At 36.4% G+C, this 22,857-nt stretch overlaps 1 protein-coding gene across 1 annotated transcript in view; it reads right to left on the reverse strand.

The window, feature by feature from the left end:
- The window catches only part of LOC107088311 (elastin-like), a gene marked incomplete at its 3' end in the record, with an annotated part of 100,368 nt that overhangs the window by 32,588 nt on the left and 44,923 nt on the right, over positions 1–22,857 (reverse strand). The window contains exons 8-34 of the mRNA XM_015380412.1: positions 22,388–22,432; positions 22,055–22,129; positions 19,634–19,681; positions 19,476–19,538; positions 19,212–19,241; positions 19,048–19,116; positions 16,938–16,979; positions 16,770–16,844; positions 16,635–16,685; positions 16,379–16,528; positions 15,764–15,796; positions 13,494–13,652; positions 10,256–10,312; positions 10,168–10,188; positions 10,045–10,137; positions 9,892–9,924; positions 9,699–9,773; positions 9,582–9,620; positions 9,116–9,232; positions 8,890–8,985; positions 8,042–8,137; positions 6,889–6,996; positions 6,709–6,747; positions 5,335–5,418; positions 5,213–5,248; positions 4,930–4,982; positions 236–264 (exon numbers count right to left, since the gene is read on the reverse strand). Coding sequence (XP_015235898.1) covers positions 236–264; positions 4,930–4,982; positions 5,213–5,248; positions 5,335–5,418; positions 6,709–6,747; positions 6,889–6,996; positions 8,042–8,137; positions 8,890–8,985; positions 9,116–9,232; positions 9,582–9,620; positions 9,699–9,773; positions 9,892–9,924; positions 10,045–10,137; positions 10,168–10,188; positions 10,256–10,312; positions 13,494–13,652; positions 15,764–15,796; positions 16,379–16,528; positions 16,635–16,685; positions 16,770–16,844; positions 16,938–16,979; positions 19,048–19,116; positions 19,212–19,241; positions 19,476–19,538; positions 19,634–19,681; positions 22,055–22,129; positions 22,388–22,432 — 1,816 coding nt within the window. The remainder of the gene's footprint in view (positions 1–235; positions 265–4,929; positions 4,983–5,212; positions 5,249–5,334; positions 5,419–6,708; positions 6,748–6,888; positions 6,997–8,041; positions 8,138–8,889; positions 8,986–9,115; positions 9,233–9,581; positions 9,621–9,698; positions 9,774–9,891; positions 9,925–10,044; positions 10,138–10,167; positions 10,189–10,255; positions 10,313–13,493; positions 13,653–15,763; positions 15,797–16,378; positions 16,529–16,634; positions 16,686–16,769; positions 16,845–16,937; positions 16,980–19,047; positions 19,117–19,211; positions 19,242–19,475; positions 19,539–19,633; positions 19,682–22,054; positions 22,130–22,387; positions 22,433–22,857) is intronic.

The following is a 22,857-nucleotide window of genomic DNA, read 5'->3' on the forward strand; positions in this document are numbered from 1 at the left end:
TTAATATATTGTGCATCAAAAATACTAATCCAAGAAACATAAAATAACTTCTCTAACCACCAGAAGTTGCTGTTACTCACATTTTCTATGTAACAGAAATACATTTATCAAATAAAATGTTTAAGCAAAAGTAAAAAAAGGCTTAAAAACGTGTATGAAATCAGTCAAATAAACTACTACTGCTGCTGCTAACTGATTAATGATGATGATAATAATAATAAAAAAAAAGCACCTACCACTTGGCTGTTGAACTCCACCTGCAACTGTTTTTGGATGAATTTTACATTAAAAATTGAACCATATAATGAGGTTTAAGAACAAATGCTTATCAATATATTTTTAGTTTGAACTTACCACCTGTTTTCATGCAGCCGCAACAAAAAAATAAAAAAGAAAGAAGAGCAAAATCAGTAAAATGCATTGTTTTAGTTAGCCTGCATGTGTTTATAACAGTCACATCTGTAATTTCCCCCTGGGATTATTAAAGTACTTCTGATCTGATAACCAAGTACGCAGCTACCGCCTGCGTTAATGCTGATCACTCAGTTCATCAATAATTTCTTACTGCAGCTTTTCAGGAGGGGGATTTGCAAAGTATATGAAGTATATAACTGATAACTTTAGGTTGGAATCGAACTGAACTTTATTTGAACGCTATGATCACAGTGTCAGAGCACAGAATTAAGTGAACGCCATCATCTTTGTTACATCAGTATTAGCAAGCAAAACACATTGAAAGCTGGAAATTTGAAAGCTAATCCATGAAACCAGTAAAGTGTTAGAGAGAGGGAAGGAAGGGATGTTATTAAATAACAAAAAGACAAACATAGACAGATCGTACTGTTGGATTTCACAGAGATCATGCCCATTAGTTTCTCTTTATCTTAGAATTTCATCTACAGCACCTTTTACAAGAAGTGGAACCACTTCTAACGATTTAAAATTAGGTTTTGCATAAATATGTCTTTTATTGCAGTGACATTATCTGACACACAAAAAAAAACCTTTTAGATTAAAATGAGATATAGAGATAGATAGATAGATAGATAGATAGATAGATAGATAGATAGATAGATAGATAGATAGATAGATAGATAGATAATGCACACCTATTACTAAGACAGGACAGCACTTTCTTATCTCCTGTACTATAGTAGTCCACAAGGGTTCTAGGTGTCTTAGGGAGAATACTGACAAATCCTCTGCACACAATCTCTATGTGCGATCTTCTAGTCCATTTAGCTCTTTAAAAATCACCTTCTGAATCCTCTGTTCTCTCCAGCTTTTTCAATTCAAAGTAAATTGAAAAAATCACTTTGACTTGAAAAAGGTTCCTGGATGGGAAGCGAAACATCTTAAAACTTGGAAACAAAGTCCAGTGGATTTAAAAAAAAATTTTTTTGTAATGACTATGACCTGGATGACTGAGAAACTTCATCAGCAGACATTAGTCTTATCTGTCGAAAGGTACTTTTCCACTAATTCATTCTTTGCTTCACAACAGATGAAACCTAAAAGTTGGTGTTGAATGGCTCAGTTAGACGTAGACAACTTTTATTGTCTGTATACAAAATGAACTTTTGTTAATACAGCGTTCAGTCAAGCAGCAGCTAAGCAGTGAAAAGGAACATTTCCATTTCATAAAGTGCAGCAGTGGTCAAATGTAAAGAGCGTGAGAAAAAAACATGATGCCAAGTTTTAGTCTGATTTATTCAAAGCACTGTAAAACATTTACCTTCCCTAATGCTGGGAAGAAAATGCAATTCATTGCATCACATCCAAACACCCAACCTTTCTTCAAGCTGGTTATTAAGATATGAAATCTAAAAGATGCCACATTTTGCTACAATTCTCAAACAGTGATCTCAGAAGACTTTTTCTTTAACTTCCCTTATCTTTCTGCTCACCATGTCTATTCCCACTCCTCCAACTAAATGCCTAATTAAAACGTATTTATACCTGAGTGACAGTGAGTAGGGTTGTTAATGATTTTGCAATTCAGGATTTATATAAAAATTATGAAAATGTTCAAATTCTAGTTTTCTGAAAATCTTAGCATGGGATCCTGCTACATATATAGATATAATTGGTAATTTGAGGACTTTTACACATCTTTTTTTGGGATAACATAACATACATGCATAAAGTATTGTCGGTGTTGAACAGAAACAGACACTTTTCAAAGATTTGAAGTTAGAGTTAGATGTCACTAATCCAAAAAAAAAAAAATAAAATAATTTTTAATTATACAATTATTAAAAGAAGTAATTTGACAGCACATTTATTCTAAAACTGCCTTATTTTAACTAACAGAAGTTAGTACAAAAACATGCTTGTAGGTGCTTTTTACATGCATATTAAAACAGTTATATTCAGAAAATTGAAAGTCTTTGCTGTAAACTGTCCCTTATTGCATCTGAAAACAGATATTTACATACACTGTATAAATAAGTTTGTTGATTTCTGCTTTGGGTCAGTAAGATTATTCTTATCTACCAAATATAAATAAATGAGGAAGGGAATTTTTGGAGAATTTATATAAAGGTATATATAGATTTGATTATTTTGTGTTGCCTTTTTTTTTTTGCCTTTCTAAATGTATAAAAAGGGTCAAACTTTCTCAGGCTCTTTCCTAAGACTGACAGAGATCAGGGCTTTGTGGAGGCTTCTTTTAAACATATGTGCTGACCAGTCATGATGCTGCCACCTTTGCACTTCACAGTTGGGATGCTTCTCTTAAGCTCACAAGTTTTCTCTTTTTGACTCTAAATGTGGAAAAAGATATTCAAAGCTTTAATTTTACTTTTTTTCAAATGGAACTATCTTAGAAAGTGAAGGTCTTTGTCCCTGGGAGCATTTGCAAACCCAAATCTTTTTTTTTTTTTTTTTCTCTTTTTGGAGTATAGATTTCAGACTCAGTTAGATTTATCTTAGCTCTTGTTGTTTCACTGAAACAATCCTCTTACCAACTTCTGACCTGTCTTTATAATGTCCCCCTGGACATTCCTATGCTGTTCATTGTTGAATATGCAGAACAGATGAATATGGCAGCTTCAGGCAGTGGTGGACGGAGTACTAAACAGTAGTCCTTGAGTAAAAGTATTGATACTCATAATTAAATCTTACTCAACTACATATAAAAGTTACTCAAACATCTAGGTATGTAGGTAGGTAAGTAAGTATTAAAGTACTCACTTTTGAAAATACTTAAGCATTCAAAACTATATGCATTTAAAAGTACTTAAGTTTTCAAAAAATACATATTAATCTATTCAATATCAGTACATACCACCACATGCATTGATGCGTAGAACCACTTTGCAACAAATTCAGTCCTAAGGGCTGCTATCATGCATGTTGAAAATGCATTTAAAAAAAGAAAAACAGCTACAGCGGTTTACAAAGCTAAGCTGAGAGAAAGGTAACAAGTAACTAGCTACTTCCTCAAAATGTAGTGGAGCGGAAAGTAAAATAACTGAATGAAATGTAGTGGAGTTAAAATTATAAGTACCCCTCTTAAAATGAATCAGGTAGAGTAAAGATACTCAAAAAAGTACTTAAATACAGTAATCAAGTAAATGTATCTTGTTACTTTCCACCTTTGCCTTCAGGCAACTAGAAATCTTACTAAAGTAAAGTTGGGAAGATCCCAGCTTCTCTTTCTAACACTGATTGGTTTCTTTTGATGTCACACAAGGAAGTCATGTGTTTCAAGAGTTGCATTAAAATCTCTTCTCTGGTCCAACTCTCTTTAACTCAGGCGGAACTTACAATCATCATTTGCACAATCTAAAGTTGTTAAAAGATGTTGTAATCTATTTTCTGTTGTTTTGTTCTGTTTTCTTTCCCTCTCACCTCATGCAGATGCAGAAGAAGACTTCCAGGACTTACTATAAATCTTCTGTGTTGTTTATTTTGCTGTTTTTTTTGTTTTTTTTCTCTTTACTCCCCTCCCTGTTTACTGTCTTCAACTCTTTCTATCTGCCCTTAGTATTCATCCCTTCTTCCTTTCTCACCTCTCTGTCTGTTTTCCTGTTGTATACATGTTATTCCCTTAATTATTTTAAATAAAGTCTTATACATAATTACCAAGCGGAACCGTATAGCAGCAGCCATAATAGTCTGTTGGCCTATCATCTACCTATGGGAAACAAATTCCCAGACAAAAAAAGGATGTAGGAATCTGAAACGATTAACCAAATTAGTCATTATTAATCGATTACTTATTGTTAACTTATTTGCTCGCTGAATTGGATCGTTACCTGGAGTAATAGCACACAGACTCTTACACATACCACCTGGTGAAAGAGTAACCTACCTATAGCAGTGACTAAGGTAAACATAACAGTTTCTTTATTCTTATATTTTTATAATTGAATATGTTTAACTATATATTTTTCACATGTTTTACCATTTGCAGTTTATTTAAAATGTGCAACAAAGGCTATTTTGCTTTATTACAATTGTTTTTTTCATGTTAATTTACTACATGTAAAAGTGTCTCTTTAGATGAAACGATTAATTGAAAAAAATAACAGATTACTAAAACAATCAACAGGAGCAGCCTTAATCATAGTGGATGTAACATGTTGACTTTGAATGCCTCCTTCTCATTATTCTGGCACAATTTTTAACAAATACAATTAATTTTAGTGATCTAAACTGACTTAAAAGAGAAAATAGTTCATTCTGATTTGATCTCAGTCACTGATTGTCTTTTTTTATACAGCGAAAGCAAATATCTCAGTTCAAATGCAAACCCTCTTTCTACATTCCCATAGTTGTCATTTTGTGCATGCTTTATATTAGAGATCTGTAAAATGTTTCTATTCACATATGGTGACTTGGATGAAACATTTAAAATCTACTAAAGAATAAATGTGCCATATCCACAGTATGGTGAAAGACTTTAGGCAAGCAGCAAGTCTTACTGGGCTGTGGGACCTCTGGCGCCTTATTAAGTGCAGCCATAGGAGTGGGCCCTGCCAAAGAGACAACAGGTTCCAGATTCATCCAGTGTTCAAGAAAAGCCAGACAAGGTAGAAGCTGTAAAGTGGACCTTAACACTGCCAGAGCTGGAGCCTGTGAGCTAGAGGTGGTCATTAGCTGGCAGCATTAGCAATGTAAACAATGTTTGAGTTATAAGTGCAGGGATCATTGGAAACAGCGTCTGCAGTTATTACCCATGGGAGAGATTACAGAGTTAATCTACCTGGCTGAGCAGTTCCACCGATGCCGACTTCCTTCCCTGTAAAAGCACAGAAGGATAATCTCTGATTCCATGATTAATGAACTGTTAGTTTCATTGACAACACAAACCATAAAAAGCATCACCTGGTTTCACAGGAACGCCGGTGGATAGAGAGCCATTAGGAACGCCGCTGACAGACGTCTCTGGAACTGCAATAGGTCCAACACCTACGGCATGAAGCACAGAGGTGACCAAGAAATGACACTTTCTACCTCCTCTGACATTGTTTATGTGTGGAGGCCTATTTCTGAGGGGTAATAAGTTTGGGATATATGTAATAATTAATCTCTTGAATTAATTGTGATGACAGCTCTTTTTCAGTTGTGAACTTAAATCTACTTGCTTTTTTTCCAGGGACCCTCTAAAGGCTCTTGTAGAACCATAGACATAATATTAGAAATTTCTACTGCTTTAAGCGACATTAATACAAAGATGAATGTAGAAACACAAGAAGCACCTGACCTTGTTACGTTATATTTAAAATGTTTATTAAAAAATGACTTTAGCGCCTGTCTAATATGATACAGCTCTCATTGGTTGAATACTCCCACCAGACAATTCTTCATCTGGAAGGGAAAACTGACGTACTAAGATGAAATTAAGAGACTGAAAAAAGACCTAAAGGATCCATGAAGCGTGATTTTCCAACTACTGTAAGTAAATTTTTTCTTTATCACACCTATGCTGCAGTTCCTGTAGTCACTTAAAAAACAAAAACTGCCTTGCAGAGCAAACTAAATTAAAGAGATGTGAACTGGTTCTATTAGAAAGGGGATGAAACATGAGTCAGACTCAAGTAAGGCCCCGTATCTTCAGTTGTCTGGTGCCAAAGGCTGATAAACCAAGTATGGTTCCTTTTTAGCTTTAATTTAGATTTTAAAGCTCACATCTATAGAAAAAACTATTTGTTTGGGCTTTAGATAGAAAGAGGCTCTGAATAAATTTTAAGTTGTTAATCTGTGATGTATGGAAGAGGATAATGGCTACTGTGGAAATAAAAAAAACAAGTTTTCTCAAAATTCGGAGAATTTTAAGATTTGTTTTTATTTCAACAGCCAACTCTCACATTAATCTTCTAAAGTTGGGAAAATCCTATCAGGTCACCTTTATAAATAATTGGCTGTTATGTGAACATTAGTATTTTTCCTTTGCTATATGTAAAGTGTAAGTAAGTAGAGATAGCATAAGTAGTGATCAGCTCTCAGTGATTCATTTTTAAATCTTTAGTTGTATAACTATCTCTAATCAATTTTAAATTCTAGGTCAGAATTGGATCAAGATGCACTTTTGACAGAAAGTGTTTTGTAAAATATAATCATTAACCTGATTCGACACCATTGTGCACTGTTCTGTGGTAAAAGAGTTTATGGTCTAAAAATCTTAGGTATCACAAATAATACATGTATTTTTGGTATAGAGACAAACTCAACTTATTGGACAAGTAATCGTGATTTTACCTGATGGAACTCCTCCTGGTCCGACTCCAGTTGGGATGCCTGATGAAAGACAATAAGTGATATATACAAATTAACACGACTTTGTTCTCATCTTTCTAAAGTCTTTTTAAAACACAATTAAAAATCAAAGCTGATATTGAGTTTTATTTAAATCTCTGTTTACATGCTCTTTAGCTGTACCTTTTTTAGCGGCTTTAGCAGCAGGAGAGTATTGTCCACCTCCTGGTAAGACTCCTACTCCTCCTACTCCTCCTGGTCCCAGTCCTGTACCAGCACCGCCTGCAACTCCTGGTTGAGAAGAATAAAAAAAGAAAAACTAATTGCAAATAGGTACTGCAGCAAAAACATTGAAAATAAAAGAAAAAAGTCTGTGTATTTTTGAAGTGGAGTGTAGTCAGTCCCTGCTGCAGAACAACCTTTCATAGTTATTAAATTTGTGCTTTTTTGAGTCGATTTTTTTGCTCTGTCCAGTTTGTGAAATAGTTCAAAGTCTTTCAGCTTGGATTCAGAGCACATGTGAACACCAGTTTCCAAGGTTTGCCTCACCTATTCTGACCATCTTCTAAAGAAAGTCCTCCCCGTAGCATGGTGCTGTCACCACTCCCAACCAGAATGGTGCTTGTAGAACATTCAGTTTTGGTCACAGTAAATAACCAGCCAACCTTCCTCCACACTTTTCCCCTATGCAGCTATTTGGAATGCTACCTATGAGGCTTTTCGCTTTTTCTAAATTATAGATATTTTCTTGCAACTCTTCCAAGTCTTCTTTTTTTTTTTTTAATATATCTGAAAGTTCCCCAGTAGAGAGCTTATCCCATCTAAGCTGGGTACTTTCTAACAAATCTGTTTGCTAAATTTTAAAAATAATCTCTCCTTTTAGGTTTGCAGATGTGCCATACAACTTCCATTTTCAGACAATGGATTGATCAGAGCTCTCCAACATAACCAGGTTGTTCTTTGGTCTTCGTGATGCTGTTTGCTCACTAATCTTCTCCAAAAAAGCCTCTAAAGCTTTCACAGAACAGCTGCATTCATGCTGAGAGGAAAATCAAAAATCAATTCAGCTTATGAATTGGCTGTCTAAAGGCATTTGATTAAATAGGTTTTATTTAGAGTTAACCAGGGGTAAATACATGTGTAAGCCACGCATTTCAGATTTTTTGTGATAATTTAAAAAAAATCCTTTTACTTTCAGCTATGCAGTACTGTCATTTATAAACTTTTACACATATTAAGTATTCAATGGTGAAACAATAAGTACATCTAAAGAAACACTGATATGTACAGGAAATACCTTAGGGGGTGTACTTTCTTGATGTGTGACTGTATCTACCGTATTTAGCTGCCTTAGCAGCTGCAGGATATTGCCCAACTCCTTGTCCTCCGAATGTTCCTCCAGTTCCTGTTCCAACTCCTCCTGTTGCAACTCCTAGTTCATAGAAACAAGCCAAAATGCCTTATAGGCTTACAGTCATGAAAATAATATGTAAGCATTTGAGATTAGATAAAATACTCTATTAAAATATCTATTAGAAATGATTATTTCTAGCATATATGGCAACTTTTGCTGTGGCAGGTGCTTGGTTCCAGGTACTTGAAGATTCACTTCCATACAGAGAGCCCATATGTTTATCTTCAGCTACCATAGTATAAATGTCAACTGAATGATGCTACTTATACTTTAGCAATAGTATCAAGATGCCACTTTATTGTATCTCTTATACTAAATCTGTTGGTTGTGCCGTTCTTTTTACATCTCTCCTTGCAGGTGATGAAGCAGACTAAAGACGTTTTATCATTGTCTCCCTTTCATCTCTTCCTTCTTTCATCTTTTCTCCTTTTTTCCCCGATTTCCTTTCCTGTTCTGCTTACATTGCAGTCTCCATATAATCTGTAAAACTCCCTGCATAATCATTATAAAGTTATTTATATGCATAAAACAAGCAGAACACTATGGCATCAGCCCTACTGCTCCACTTGTGAAAGCAAAATCTGTTGGGCCCTGTTTTTGGCGCCAAGACACTTATTCTAATTGCCACATTGCCAGACATTTATATTTAACTTTTCCAGATATCAAGTATTGACTGGTGAAACAGCATTTACATCTAAAAAAAAAAAAACACTGATATGTACAGAAAATATCTTAGGGGGTGTACTTTCTTGATGTGTGACTGTATCTACCGTATTTAGCCGCCTTAGCAGCTGCAGGATATTGCCCAACTCCTTGTCCTCCGAATGTTCCTCCAGTTCCTGTTCCACCTCCTCCTGTTGCAACTCCTAGTTTATAGAAACAAGCCAACATTTCTATAAGCTTACAGTCATGAGAATAATATAAGCATTTAAGATTAGATAAAATATTCTGCTTATTTCATTTCATTGAAATATCTATTAAAATGATTATTTCTACCATATTTGGCAGCTTTTGCAGCGGCTGAATATTGTCCTCCTCCTGGAAAGAAAGGCCCTCCTCCGGTTCCTCCCAGTCCTGCATATCCGAACCCAGTCCCTATTCCTCCTTGTCCTCCTATTGTAGAGCAATAAAAAAATTAGGTTTAAATTGTTCCACAGCAAATCAAAAAGTTGTCTTGTTGAAAGAGATGCAGTAGTGCATTTCATGTTGCACACAAGAACATACTATACTTTTTACATGAGATAAAATATTTTGCCACTTAAACAACAGTTCCAGTCAATTTTCTTTTTTATGGATGGTCTCTCACTATTCAAACCCTCTCTAGCTTTTCCTAATTTCAAAATAATTATCAAGCTTTAAAAGGCTGCAGAGCAGGGGAAAAATATGGATTCATTTGGTAAGAAAGATATCTGATATGAAAATATTTATGATTTTCTTAAAAAGAGAAAACTGAATACCTTACCATACTTTGGAGGTTTGACCCCTGCACCTCCTCCGTAACCTGCAAAGATGTTTATTAAGTTTATTAAGACTATAAATCAATTGACTTATTTTCTTTGAATAAATTCTACTATCTTACCACCATAGCCTCCTCCTGGTAGTACCTGCCCTCCGCCACCAGGGACTGCACCCCCTCCAAGGCCTGTTTGAAGAGCTGTTAATGGTAGCAGTTACACTATTTTGTATCTCCATATTTGGTGCACCAATACAATTTCTGGATGCTTTTAATGTAAGATTTGAATAAACTGAGATCGTAAGAATAAAAGTCTCACCGTATTTAGGAGGTTTGACTCCAGTTGCCAGAGCTGCAACAAAAACAGAACAAAGATGGCTGCTTGAAAAGATAATCTGAGATTCTCTAATTCTCTTATTATAGATTTACTTTACAGCCAGTGAAGTTAAAAAAATCTGTCAAAGGAGCTTACATCCATATCCTGGTATATACTGTGTCCCAGGGATCCCACCACCTCCTACTCCTCCTCCTACTCCTACTCCTCCTCCTACTCCTACTCCTCCTCCTACTCCTCCTCCTCCTACTCCCCCTCCTCCTCCACCTCTTGGGACAAGACCTAAAAAAATGGAGTAATGTTAATCATATTTTAAAGTCATGGTTTTATTTGATCTTGTTTCACTTACCATACTTAGCGGCTTTAGATGCTGGGGAGTATCCTCCTGCTCCCTGCCCTCCTACTCCTGAAAGGAAATGTATTTATTAACACATTTGATCACTGATATCAAACATTTTAAGTCAAAATAAACTCTAACTGACCCACACAGGTGTTATTACGTTTCACCTGAATCTTTTTCTTATCTACAGAATGTACTGAGGCCCACAGGGCTGAAGGCCGTTTATTTGAATTTGGACAGCCACTCCACTGCTGAGCTAAAAGTGGCTTTGTAAAATAATATCTTCCTTTACAGCACTTCCAGTACATCTTTACTGATGGCTGGATGATAGGATGTTGACCATTTGCCAAGAATGTAATGTTAAAAATGGCTCTGTTGATAAGCCAATGAGAAGTTCTCTCCTTTGGGTCTGGAGACATTTAGAGATTTCAAGCTTGTGGCTTTTGGATCACTTCCCTTCTCTATTAAGTCTAATTTTGTGATTCAAGTTTACCAAACTGGCCTTTTTTCATCTCGCTATATCCCTTAAATAACTCTTCCACATCATGCATTAGCTTTTATAGGGCATAAGGATATTTTTTTTAAGAAGTCTCTAAAAGCAACCAGACTGTTTATGTGTGCTTCTCATTGTAGGAAGAGTCTTTAAGAACTCTGCTCTACTATTATTTTCATAGGTATCCTAATATCGAAGTAACATCCACTGTATCAGCAGTGACCAAAACCCCTGGACTCATCACCATTATTATCAGTCTAACATGGAAAAAATACTAAACACTGTTACGACTCTGAAGTACAGGAGTTATAATTTGCTGCTAAGTTTTTTTTGCAGCCGCTAGATTGATTGCTGTGTTGATCTTCAGCAAGGAATTTAAATTTAATCTAAAGAGATTTAGATTCAATCTCTTTAGTGCTCCACAATTCTAACTGCATTGAGAAGAAATAATGAAATTATTATAATAATAACCTAAATTAGTAATTAATAAGCATTTAAGAAATGTTCAAAGAAGCAGCTTTATTTCTGTAATGTAAAGTAAGATATAAAAGAAGCAGAAGTTGCCCTTTACTGAGTTGCACCCAAAGATGCTAAAAAGAACAATGCTGATCATGGCCACGGGAAGTGGAGGTGCTGGGGGGGCTGCAGCACCCTATAGTGGCGAGAGGTTTTGTACAAAATGTATTAAAAACATTTCACACAATGTATACATTTCTTGTGAAAATTTTGGGAAAGCATTTTGACGTTTATTTAAATGTCACTATTACAATATTTTGAGGCCTAAGTAACACAGTTTCATGGAAGTTATGTTGTCATGACAACGCCAAGCAAGCTAATTGTCTCTCAGTAAAGAGGTATTTGCATAGGCAGTTTCTCAAAATGTCTACTGTGCATTCTCATGTGCTTGTGTACTCGTGAAACGTCATCAGCCTCAGCCCGAATACTATTCCAATTCACAAGAACACAAGACCGAGAACGGACAAAGTACCTTAATATTGTTCTCCCCTTCCCTCTTTACAGAGGATGCATTAGAGCAGACTTGTCCGTTCTTGAGATTGCCAGCTGTCCCAGCATGCACTGCTGCAGCAGCAGCTTCCAGTGGAGCGCTCACAGAGCTCAGAGAGTTAAGTTAAAAGTTCTCTTTTCTGTTGCCGTTGTTCTATATAAGAATAATTTAAGATCATTTGAGGCAAGAACATTATACTTTTAAGCTTCACTATATAGCCCATTTACTGATTTAGTGCATAATTAAAAAAAAAATCAGATGTTGAGAAGACAGTGGCAACCAGCGGACCTCCGAGGTTGTTTTGTGTTTATCTGACTGCGTTAGTTATTATTCCCCGACTAAATGAAAAAGGCACCCTGCTGTAGTTCAAAGTAAGAGCATGGTGCCGCTGCACACTTTCACATCTATTCATGCAGTAACCATAGTATTTTAGAGAGTGTTATTTTGATCTATTTTTTTTATCCTGTGTTCCATGTGTAATGAATTTGGAAAACTGTTCAATAACCTCCAAATAGAGTGATTATATAATTATTTCCCTGTGGTTCGTGTAAAAGGATTTTGGAGCTAATAGAGTCATGTGTGACATAAACACAGTGACTCAGGTTAATGCCAGCTGACCAAATCTATGTTGTTATAGTGTTATTGTGAAGTATAATTAATAGTGAGAACGGATGATATCTGTGTGTTACAGACCCTGGTTGCATGCACTGAAGTGTATGTGACAATAAAGTAATGAATCTTAGGCTATTTAGTGATTTTTATTCATTGTATTTTAAAAATAACTATAGGCTCAGAGGTCTTTTGTCCAAAAAAAAAAATAACACCCCCTGTTCAAAATTACTTCCTGACGCTGGTAGAGTATCTACTCACTCACATCCAAACTGCAGGAGGATGTATGAATAATCAACAACTAATTGGTTAAACCATCCTAAAAAACCCTAAAAAGTGACTGAAGTTCAGCTGTGAGCTATTTATTGATTATCCCTCATGAGATAAGAAAGCAGAGGCTCTGCAGATGCCTATTTTTCTGGTGCAACATTCAGTCAGAGATATACTCTGAGCCAAAAGAAACAGTTTGTCTTTAAACTCTTAAAAGCAAAACAAATCCATCAACGAGTGAAGAAAGGCTAAATTAACAGTTGACGGTCTGAAAACTTAAAAAGCCCACAGAGTCATTTTCTGGTAATAACAGTGTGCTCTCTCTGATCAAAGAGAGCTACTTCATGTTCAGCAAACCGAAAAAGCAACACTGAGAAAGACTTCAGAGAAAAAAAAAAATGAAGAGAGAAGAATCAACGGAAAACTGTTTCAGACCTAATCTTTAATCAGCAGAGGAATACAAGCAGCACACGTTTCCGTTTAACAGATGTTACAGATGTTCTACTTCATGCATAAGGATATGGGATCTGTGCCTAAAAACAGAAAATCAGCACACTATGTTGTACTACTCGATTAGAGCAAAACTATAAGATCCAAATTTGGTTATTACTGTGTTAGGTTCTAATAGTTCCTGGAAAGTTCAAAGAGTGAGATATTAGGATTCAAACCTACTGTAAGACTTTTCACTTTTATACTGATTGGTTCTTTGACTCCCAGTTCTTACACTAATCCACTCCCAATACCTAAAGATTCCTCAGCTTTAAAATTTCTCTTGTCTCCATCTCTTTCACACAACAACAAACCATTTTCTCTTACTACAAAATAGAAATTTTATTCTCTTAAAACTGGGATATTATGTGTCAACTTACCATATTTAGCAGCTTTTCCTGGTACACTAATTGGGGCGCCTCCTGGTACTCCTCCCGGTACCCCTCCCGGTACTCCTCCTGGTACCCCTCCCGGTACTCCTCCTGGAACTCCTCCTGGTACTCCTCCCGGTACCCCTCCTGGTACTCCTCCTGGTACCCCTCCCGGTACTCCTCCTGGAACTCCTCCTGGTACTCCTCCCGGTACTCCTCCCGGTACCCCTTGTATCCAATCAGACAGTCAGAAATATTATCATTATATATAAATATATATAATTTCAGATTACATGTGTTATGGATTGTAGCTATACAGATAAACTAAACTAAATTAAAATAGTTGTGGCAGTAAAGGGTTAGAGCAGACCCCAATTGAGTTCTCAGTGGCTCCCTGTGCTGGCCAGCTTCCTAAAAAAGCGCTGTTTTGTCTGAAACTCTCCATCTGACTTTACCCATTGGCCATCCACACTATTCTTGTTCAAATTCTAATTTCTAAAGGTCTTTGTGTACTTTTAATGGCAGCAAAGAAAGGACATTTTCTGTGTTTTTTAATAGTAGCTTTGATCTAAATGAAAGACCTTTTACTGGTCCTTTGTTGGCTTAGGTTTAGGACTAAGGTGAGATTTAGGCTTAGGGTTAAAGTTAGGGTGGCATATGTTCCAGTATTGGTTAGGTTAAGGGTAAATGCCAAGGTTAGGCAGTAGAAAGGGTAGAAAATGAATGGAAGTCAATTAGAGTATGCGTGGCTCTTATTTTGTAATGAAAACACGGATGTGTGTGTGTCTGCGTGCATGAGTTTAACTTACAAGTTTAGGATATTCTTCTCTGTATATAGAACAAAAATATTATGTGTTTCTTAAAATATCTGATATAAATAGTTGTTACCTTGAACTCTGCATGCCTCAAATTGCTTAATTTCCCAAGGTGTGTAACCTGGGGCTTGCTGGCTCATTTATTTTCAACTGGGCATTTAAGCCAAAAATGAAAAAGGTGGGACCCTGTGTGTCTGATTTAGACAGGGGGAGCTAAGATATGGCAGGGTCAGGCAGCCCAATAGAATCCACAGCAAACACTATGCTTGGTGAAGTTCAAGTCTCTTCTTGAATTCTGGGTCCTACATTCTGAGACATTACAACTTTACAGAAAGCCTAAATCAGAGCATAAAACTGAGCAGAAAATAATATTGTATTTTACTTGTTGTGTCTACTGATAATAATCCATGGTAATTCATTGCTTATGATGTACAATAGAGCAGGGATTTCAAACTCAAGTCCTCGAGGGCTGGTAGCCTGAAACTTTAAGAGAGTTTCCTGGTTCAACACACCCTAATCAAATGGCCAAATTTCTTCCTCAGTTTACTTAAGTTCTCCAGAGCTCTGCAAAGGACCTAACAGTTTGATTCATGTGTGTTACAAAATAGATGCATCTAGCTGCTGGACACTGGTCCTCAAGGACTGGATTCTGACATCCCTGATTTAGAAGCTGTTACAACAAATCAGGAATAAGAAAATAAAATAAAAAACAATCCACTGGACTTTTCTTTCCAAGTCTGAAGATGTTTCGCTTCCCATCCAGGAAGCAACAACTCAGGTATTTAGACACATTTCAAGAAGATTTAAAGGAAATGATCTGACTTTAAAATTGTAGAACTCGGTAACCTTATGAAAAGAATTTATGCTTGTTTGTTCCTTTTTAGAAAGGTTGCGAAAAGTGTTAACGTTCTACTTATAACAAAATCGTATCGATTTTTTTGTTGTTGTTTTCTTTTTTAGTCTTTCACTGAAATGAAAAGAATTGGATTAGAAAAAAATAGAAGAATCTTTTTTCACCTAACAGCCATCTAATGCACTGCGACAGAAACTACGCTAAGTCCTTTGTGATCTGTACCTGAAATAAGAATGTCAAATCTGCTTCAGGCAAAAGGGGATATGGAGTATTTCTCCTCCTATTTTTGCTTTTGTTCCTTTCTAATCTTTCAAATTCCAGCAAAGTTATTTTTTTTGTTTAATGCCTTTATATTCTCAACAGCATTCAGATTTCTTTAAGAATATTAATTTATTTTCTTGTGAGCCTTTATCAATTCAAAGACCCTGCTAATAATCATTAGTTATCCATAAAATAGCAGAAGAAACGTGTGATTTAACATTTCTGCAATTCATGCATTTATAATTTGATCAATTAAACATACTTTTTGCTAATGTATCAAATTATACATCCCAAGTAAAGTAAATATATTTAATTATGTTTTTTTTTCAAATACAGTTGAAGGTTCTTACCATATTTAGCAGCCTTGGACCCAGGTCCGTATCCTGTTGATAAAACATTAGAAAACAACAAATAATTCAAGAATTAAACAACAAAACTGAAAGACATAAAAAGAAAATCTTGTCAGTTTGACCTTTACTAACAATTACGGTAAAACTCATCCAATTAGATAGCCCAGGTATAGTTTTAAACAGCAGGGAAATCTTCAGCTGTTGTAATGAGGCTCTTTGACCCCCAGTGCTCAAAGATATAAACATGAACTGAAATATTTAGAATTAGCCACTTCAAGTAGTCAGCATGCTGAAGTAAGCAAATCTTCATCAGCGGAGAAAGAGGTATAAAGTTGCATATGTCGCAAGGTACACAACAGAGGATCCGATCCCCAGATTCCCAGATGATATTCATATAGTGACCAGTCAGCCAAAGGGATATCCCCTGGCCAGGTGGCCAAGGTGCATGATCACTCGGGGGCACAGTAACAGGACCACACACCGGTACACATTTGCATAAAACCTTAAGTTTGGTTTTGTTATCTACTATTCGAATTCTCATTGCTACAAGGTCATTTTCTAATATTTACCCTTACTTGAATCATGAACGTATTGAGAGTAGAAAGTTGTTGATACCTCCTTGAACCTGGCCTGGATACAGCCCACCAGTGCCACCGACACCGCCGACACCGCCGACACCACCGACACCACCGACACCACCGACACCACCAACACCACCAACACCACCAACACCACCCAAACCACCAACACCACCAACACCAGCACCTGAAAAAGCAAGCAAATACACCAGTCCCTCTTGCAGTCTTTATTGTCTTTTATTTTCTTTAAACGCTAGAAAAATTTCAACCACTAATAGTAAAAAAAAATCTACCATATTTAGCTGCTTTAGACTGAAAAGGTGAGACACCCCCGGTCCCCACTCCTGCCAAAAACAGAGATTTCTTTAATTTCTTTTACTGATTTCCACCTTTGAAAGAATTTTTCCATTACTTTTTTAAATACTCACCAGTTCCAACAGGGTAACCAACACCAGCTCCTCCTCCTGGAAGTCCAGCTCCACCCTGACCATAACCGCCATAACCTAGAATATAGATGGTTGATTGTTTCGCGAGCAATTACTAATGGCCAGTTTTCATCTACTGTAACATCAATGGTGTTTAAAATATACTATTACCGTAGGGAACTTTTCCAACCCCAGGTTTTGCTCCATAGCCCCCTAAAGGGTAAACATAGACAAAAAGATTAGAGAATAAAGCAAATTCATTGATGTGTGGTAAGAGACATAAGTGATAAAACAGTGGAAAAGATACAAATAAGGTCTTTTGCTCCTTTGTCTTGATTGTTTGGACTTAAATCAAGATACACAGTATTTATATTGTAAAAACGCTGTACAATACAACACTTTATTTGTTTTATTTTCTTATCAGTTTTTTTACACACTTTTCAAAGGTCCACATTGTGTTGCTATTTCTCCTATAACCTTTTAGTGCTGTAACATCACAATTTCCCCATTGAGGGACAGTAAAGGGATATTCTATTCTATTTGTTTCTATTCTAACTTTTGTGTTACCAATTGAAATAGGGAATCATAGTCTAAGCTGAAAAAATTGTTGATATGTCAGATTTGAATCAATGACATTTAAATGTAAAGACTGGGAACATTTAATCATATAATGGGCTTTAATTCCCTTAAGAAAGTTCAGAATCATATGATTTCTTACGTGTATATGCTATTATTAGACAAGTTTTAGTACCTCCTTCTTGTACAGTAGTTGGGGGGAAAAGAGAGGTAGAAAAGGGAGTGAGACATACAGGAAAGATCTGAAGGTCAGAAATTGAAAGGTTATACTTAGACTAAGACAACTTTTATTGCCATTTTGTATAAACTCTGTGTATACATAACATTTTGTTTTGTACAGCTTTTAGACAGTGAATGAGCAGCAGCTTGGCAGTGAAATGAACATTTTATATATATAGAGGTTCTTTTTTCAACAGTTTAGCAGTCTGATGGCAGTTGGGAAGAAGCTGTTGCAAAATCTGCTGTATCCTGAGCAGGAAGTACAAGAGCTTCTGTGCCCTTTTCACCAGTGAGGTGGTGTTTAAAGTCCAGGTGAGGTTGTCTGTGATGTCCACTCCCAGGAATATGGTGCTGCTTACAACCTCTACAGCTGAGCTGTTGATGAGCAGTGGAGCGTGGTTAGGATGGTTCTTCCCAAAATCGACCATGATCTCCTTTGTCTTCTCTAAATTCAGGATCAGGCTGTTATCTCTGCACCAGTCCACCAGCTGCTCCACCTTCTCTCTGTAATCTTGGTCGTTGTCATCTCTGATGAGGCCTACCACCGTGGTGTCATCTGCAGACTTCACGATGTGATTGGTTGTGAACCTGGAGACGCAGTCGTGTGTCATCAGAGTATATAGCAGGGGGCTCAGTACGCAGCCCTGAGGAGAGCCTGTGTTTAGGGTGATGACATCAGAGGTGTTCTGTCTGACCCGGACTGACTGAGGTCTGTTTGTGAGGAAGTCTAGCAGCTTGTTTCAAAGTCATGTATTTAAGCCCAGCTGTTCCAGTTTGTCTATTAAATTCTGTGGGATGATGGTGTTGAAAGCTGAACTGAAGTCCAGGAACAGCATCACATACATGGGTCTTCTTCTTCTCCAGGTTTAGCAGGCTCAGGTGAAGAGCAGAGGAGATGGCGTCCTCAGTGGATTGGCTCCGTCGGTAGGCAAACTGGCAGGGGTCAAATGTTCGGGGGAGACTGGAAACAATATGTTCTTTTACCAGCATTTCAAAGCACTTCATCATGATGGGAGTCAGTGCAACAGGTCATTGAGTGAGGTGACTTGAGCCTTCTTTGGGACTGGAATGATGGTGGCAGACTTGAAGCATGCTGGCACTATGGATTGGTCCAATAAAGTAAAATTGTATTCTCTTCTATATTTAGCTTTTCAAAATGTGTACTGTAAACATTCAAGTTTGTTTTAGGTGGTGATTTCAGAAAACAAAATAATGATGCTTTGAGTTAAATATGCCAGATTATTTGTAGTTATACTAAAGGATGGATATGCCCAACAGTAGATTGGCGAAGGCCTTGCCTATCACAGTCTTAGGAGCAAATTGATTATCAATATCTACAAGCTTTTCTTGTATTCTCCCATCTTCTGTGTAACTGAAAGTATGGGTGAACTCAACATTGGAAAGGTTATGCATCATTTAAAAAAAGATCAGTAACAGAAAATATAACATTTTAAAGGAACTAAAATATTTCAACATTTAAGATCACCTTTGGGTGATTTGAGGGGGTATCCACGAAACACTCCTGGCTGCATCGGTCCACCAAACCCTCTAGTTCCTGAAAAAGAAAATAAGTAGTTTTGTTGTTATATCTACACTACCAACTCTAACAAAATACAAATTACTTTATAAAAATCTAGATTTAATATTAACCTGGTCCTTGACCTCCTTGTTGTCCTCCACCTGTATAAGAAAAATATACATATTAAAGTCAAAAGGTTAGAAAATGCTGCAGCTGTAAACTCTGATCTATAACATATTTCCCCCCATTTTCCCCCCCCAAATGCTGTAGATCTTAATTCCATTTTTCTTGACATTTATTAATTCTTCTTGACTTTGGAAATATGCTTCATGTTGCAGTCATCTAAGTTTAAGGAAGAGGCACTCAGCAGACTGAAGTCAAAATCTTAACCTTACTTGATTTGGGATTTAAGTTAGTTCCAGTCGCCACCCCAGGCAGAACTCCACGGTTACCAAACCCTGTTTCAAAAGAGAAACAGAAAAAAAGTAAACAAATGATTAAGCATGAGAGAAACAGGATGCAAGCCTGATGGACTTAATTAATAAACACAAACCTGTTCCCTGTACAACTCCACCTTGGTAAAGTCCAGGAACACCCACACCTGCAACATCAAATGAGAGGAAATGTTTGCTTCCAATTTACGGATATACAGATGAGAGACTTTTGTTAATCAAAACCTTTAAAAAAAGTGGAGATTTGGAGAATGCCTCACAGTTAACTACGGTAACTTTCTCAATACACAAACATGGCACACAATCAACTTATTTCTTAGGCAACTTTGCCATCATTGTTAAGGTTGCTAAATCTAAAGCCACCATCTTTTATTTACAGTTAACCTTTTTATCCTCAACCTACCTTTAGTCAAGTAGTAACAAAAAAATCACTTTGGTTTCTGCGTCACTTCAGGCAAAATATCAGAAAGATGTAGCATTGTTTCATTTTCAAAATAATTCTTCCTATTTATTGACACCTCTGGTTGAGATAAGTAAATATCTATATATATCTATATATTATTGTATTGACATCATCAGCCTCAATATGATGAAGACCGAGGAACACAGGAGGAATGAGGTTATGGAGAAGTTTAAAGCAAGTTTAAGTCATTAAAAAAACAGGCTTTTGACTTTTAGAGCACTAAAGGATCCATTATGTTAAAATGGAAAGAGTATGTCTCAACTGCAAACCTTGCAAAACATTGCCATCCCTCTAAAATGATCAGTTTAAGAAAGCAAAAATCAAAAGAGTAGCCAAAATGCCCACAGTTTCTCTTGTGGAGCTGGAAAGACCCACAGCTAAGGTGGAATTAACTTTTCCTAGGAAAACAATTGAAGTGACGCCAAATGTCAATCAATCAAAGCCCCTTTCCAGCAAGAGCAGAAGTCTCCCGCTTTCTGACAACTTTGGCAGGATTTTGCATAAAAAAGTAATAGACGACATGGGACATAGGGAAAAAAAAACAGATCAAAAATGGCTAAATGCTCTCATTTTGCTGCATATGACTCCGGAACAGTTAACCCAAAGTATTTAGAATGGAACAGAGTAAATAAGCTTTAAAAAATGTAAAGGATATATAAACTGCTGCTGACCTTACGTGAAGTCAAACTCAACAGGGATAAACAGAAGACTAGCTGTTTTTTTGTCAGTACAAAGGTACCAAACCAATCTTCCCATTTTTTTTTTCATGATTACATTGTATGTTCATGTTGTTATGCAATAAACAATGTTGTTCATTTTGGACATTGGAGACCAATGTCTCAGCTGATATTAACCTTGAACATTTGAGGAAAATGCAGTTTTGCTCCGCTGCACCAATCCCAAAGTAAACCTCTACAAGAAACTCCCACAGGGACATGCAATCCTACCCACCACTGTGCTTGGGGACAAAGGCACAAAGCTTTAACCTATTCATATCTGAGTTATTCTCATACTTTGCGTTTTGGGGGCAGAATTTATGAGTATTCCATAATTTGCATTTCAATCTGCATAGTGACAGTTTAGCTAATCTCTAAGTCATTAAAATGTGTTTTCACCTGTGAGAGTTGTTAGACATTATTTCGTCTTCCTAAAGAAGAACCTAATCAGCAAAAGTGGCATGATATGGCAACATCAGATGGGTCGAGGCGGCATTGCAGTGAAGACAAAGCCTTTCTTCTGAAATAGCACCAGACAACTACTAATATTTTAAGAATACTCTGTAGTGCCAAACGAAATGTTTCAACGTGCATAAGCTAACTCATAAAAGCTTAACAAAGTATGATATAAAGTAAATTTATCATGTAACATTATCTCTATGTTTCCGTTGAGGATTACTCTGGTCTAGTCAAAGTTCAAATGTAATTTTGATAATATTTGACCAATGGTCTTTACCGTCTGATCTATTTCTTGTCCTATACTCTCAGTAAGGCACATAAGATAATATTTGGAGAGAGTAAAAGTAGGATGTAAATCTCAAGTGAGTCAGAATAGCACTAGTAGCTGGTTTTGTCAACTGAGCTGTAAAAAAAAATTCTTAAAATAATAAAACTATGATGATTGTAATAGTCCTGTCTTTGACTGAAAAAATAAGGTAAATAAAACCTAAACACTTAGATCTGAAAATGCATTTTGCATCAAAACAAAATGTACAAAGAAAATAGCAAACAGTGTGTTACTATATCGATAGATATATTCTTTTAGGTCAAGTACACAAGCCATTGATGCCAAAAAGCGGGTTACTGTAAAATATAAATGCACTCACAGTGTTACTCAAAGGATTTTTTTCCTCTATAATTTTAAACAGTACCTCATCTCTTAAAAACCACATGACCTATTTTAAAACTTTAGACGTCAGTCAGCTTGGATTTGAATCGCCACGGATACATTTATCGCCACACCGAACATCTGCCACATGCAATAAAAGCCTGTCTGTAATGTTGCTCGGTTCTGCTTTCTGTCTGTCTTCAACCTCATGAATTTATTGTTGAGTCTACAAAACCTGGCACTTTGGCAGCTTTCTTTCCTGCAGAACCACCAGATCCTCCTGGAAGGCCTGTCTGAGGGATAACAGGTGCTGGAATCGAAAAGAAAAAAAAACATAAAGCGTTTCATGGATCATCAAGCAAGGAGTGACATATATGCCCTGGCTAAAATAACACATTTCTAGTCATAGTGTTGAGCTAAGGACAATTAATTTATTCTTCTGAAACAATTTTTTTATTATTACATTTTTTCTTATTTTACTCTATTACATTTCAAACATGGCTTTGGTTTAAGTTCCAACATGTTCTTTTTTCAGACTAACAGCTTGAGAATGTAGAGAATCTCTTACCTCCACCGGGTCCAGTTCCAGTGACTCCCGGCCGTACTCCTGCACCTAATACAGCAGAAAGAGTTTACAGGTACATATCAATAAATTAGAAAAGCATAAGAAATATTACAGTGAACTCAGTGTCGTAAAATGATTTATGACACAGAGTGGTATAATTCTATGAATGTTGGTCAGCAGCTAAGAAATTAAAGCTTAACAACAGACAATTTAATGAACGCTTTTACATTTTTTCTCAGAGATGGCAGCTCTGACTTTGGCCTTCATGAGACACAGCGGACAAACACCAGCAAGGAAAGAGTTCCCCAAATCACCACCGACTGCAAAAACTTTACACTATATATATATATATTTTATTTTTTTATTTAATTTTTTTTAGAAAAATATGAATTTACCACTCAAGAAAGGCACTGTTGCTCCCACAGTCCTGTAAGGATTTAGCATGTATAGAAAGGTGCAGCACATATAAAGTC

This window comes from Cyprinodon variegatus, unplaced genomic scaffold, assembly GCF_000732505.1.
Source record: "Cyprinodon variegatus isolate N-32 unplaced genomic scaffold, C_variegatus-1.0 Scaffold213, whole genome shotgun sequence".
Lineage (NCBI taxonomy): Eukaryota > Metazoa > Chordata > Actinopteri > Cyprinodontiformes > Cyprinodontidae > Cyprinodon > Cyprinodon variegatus.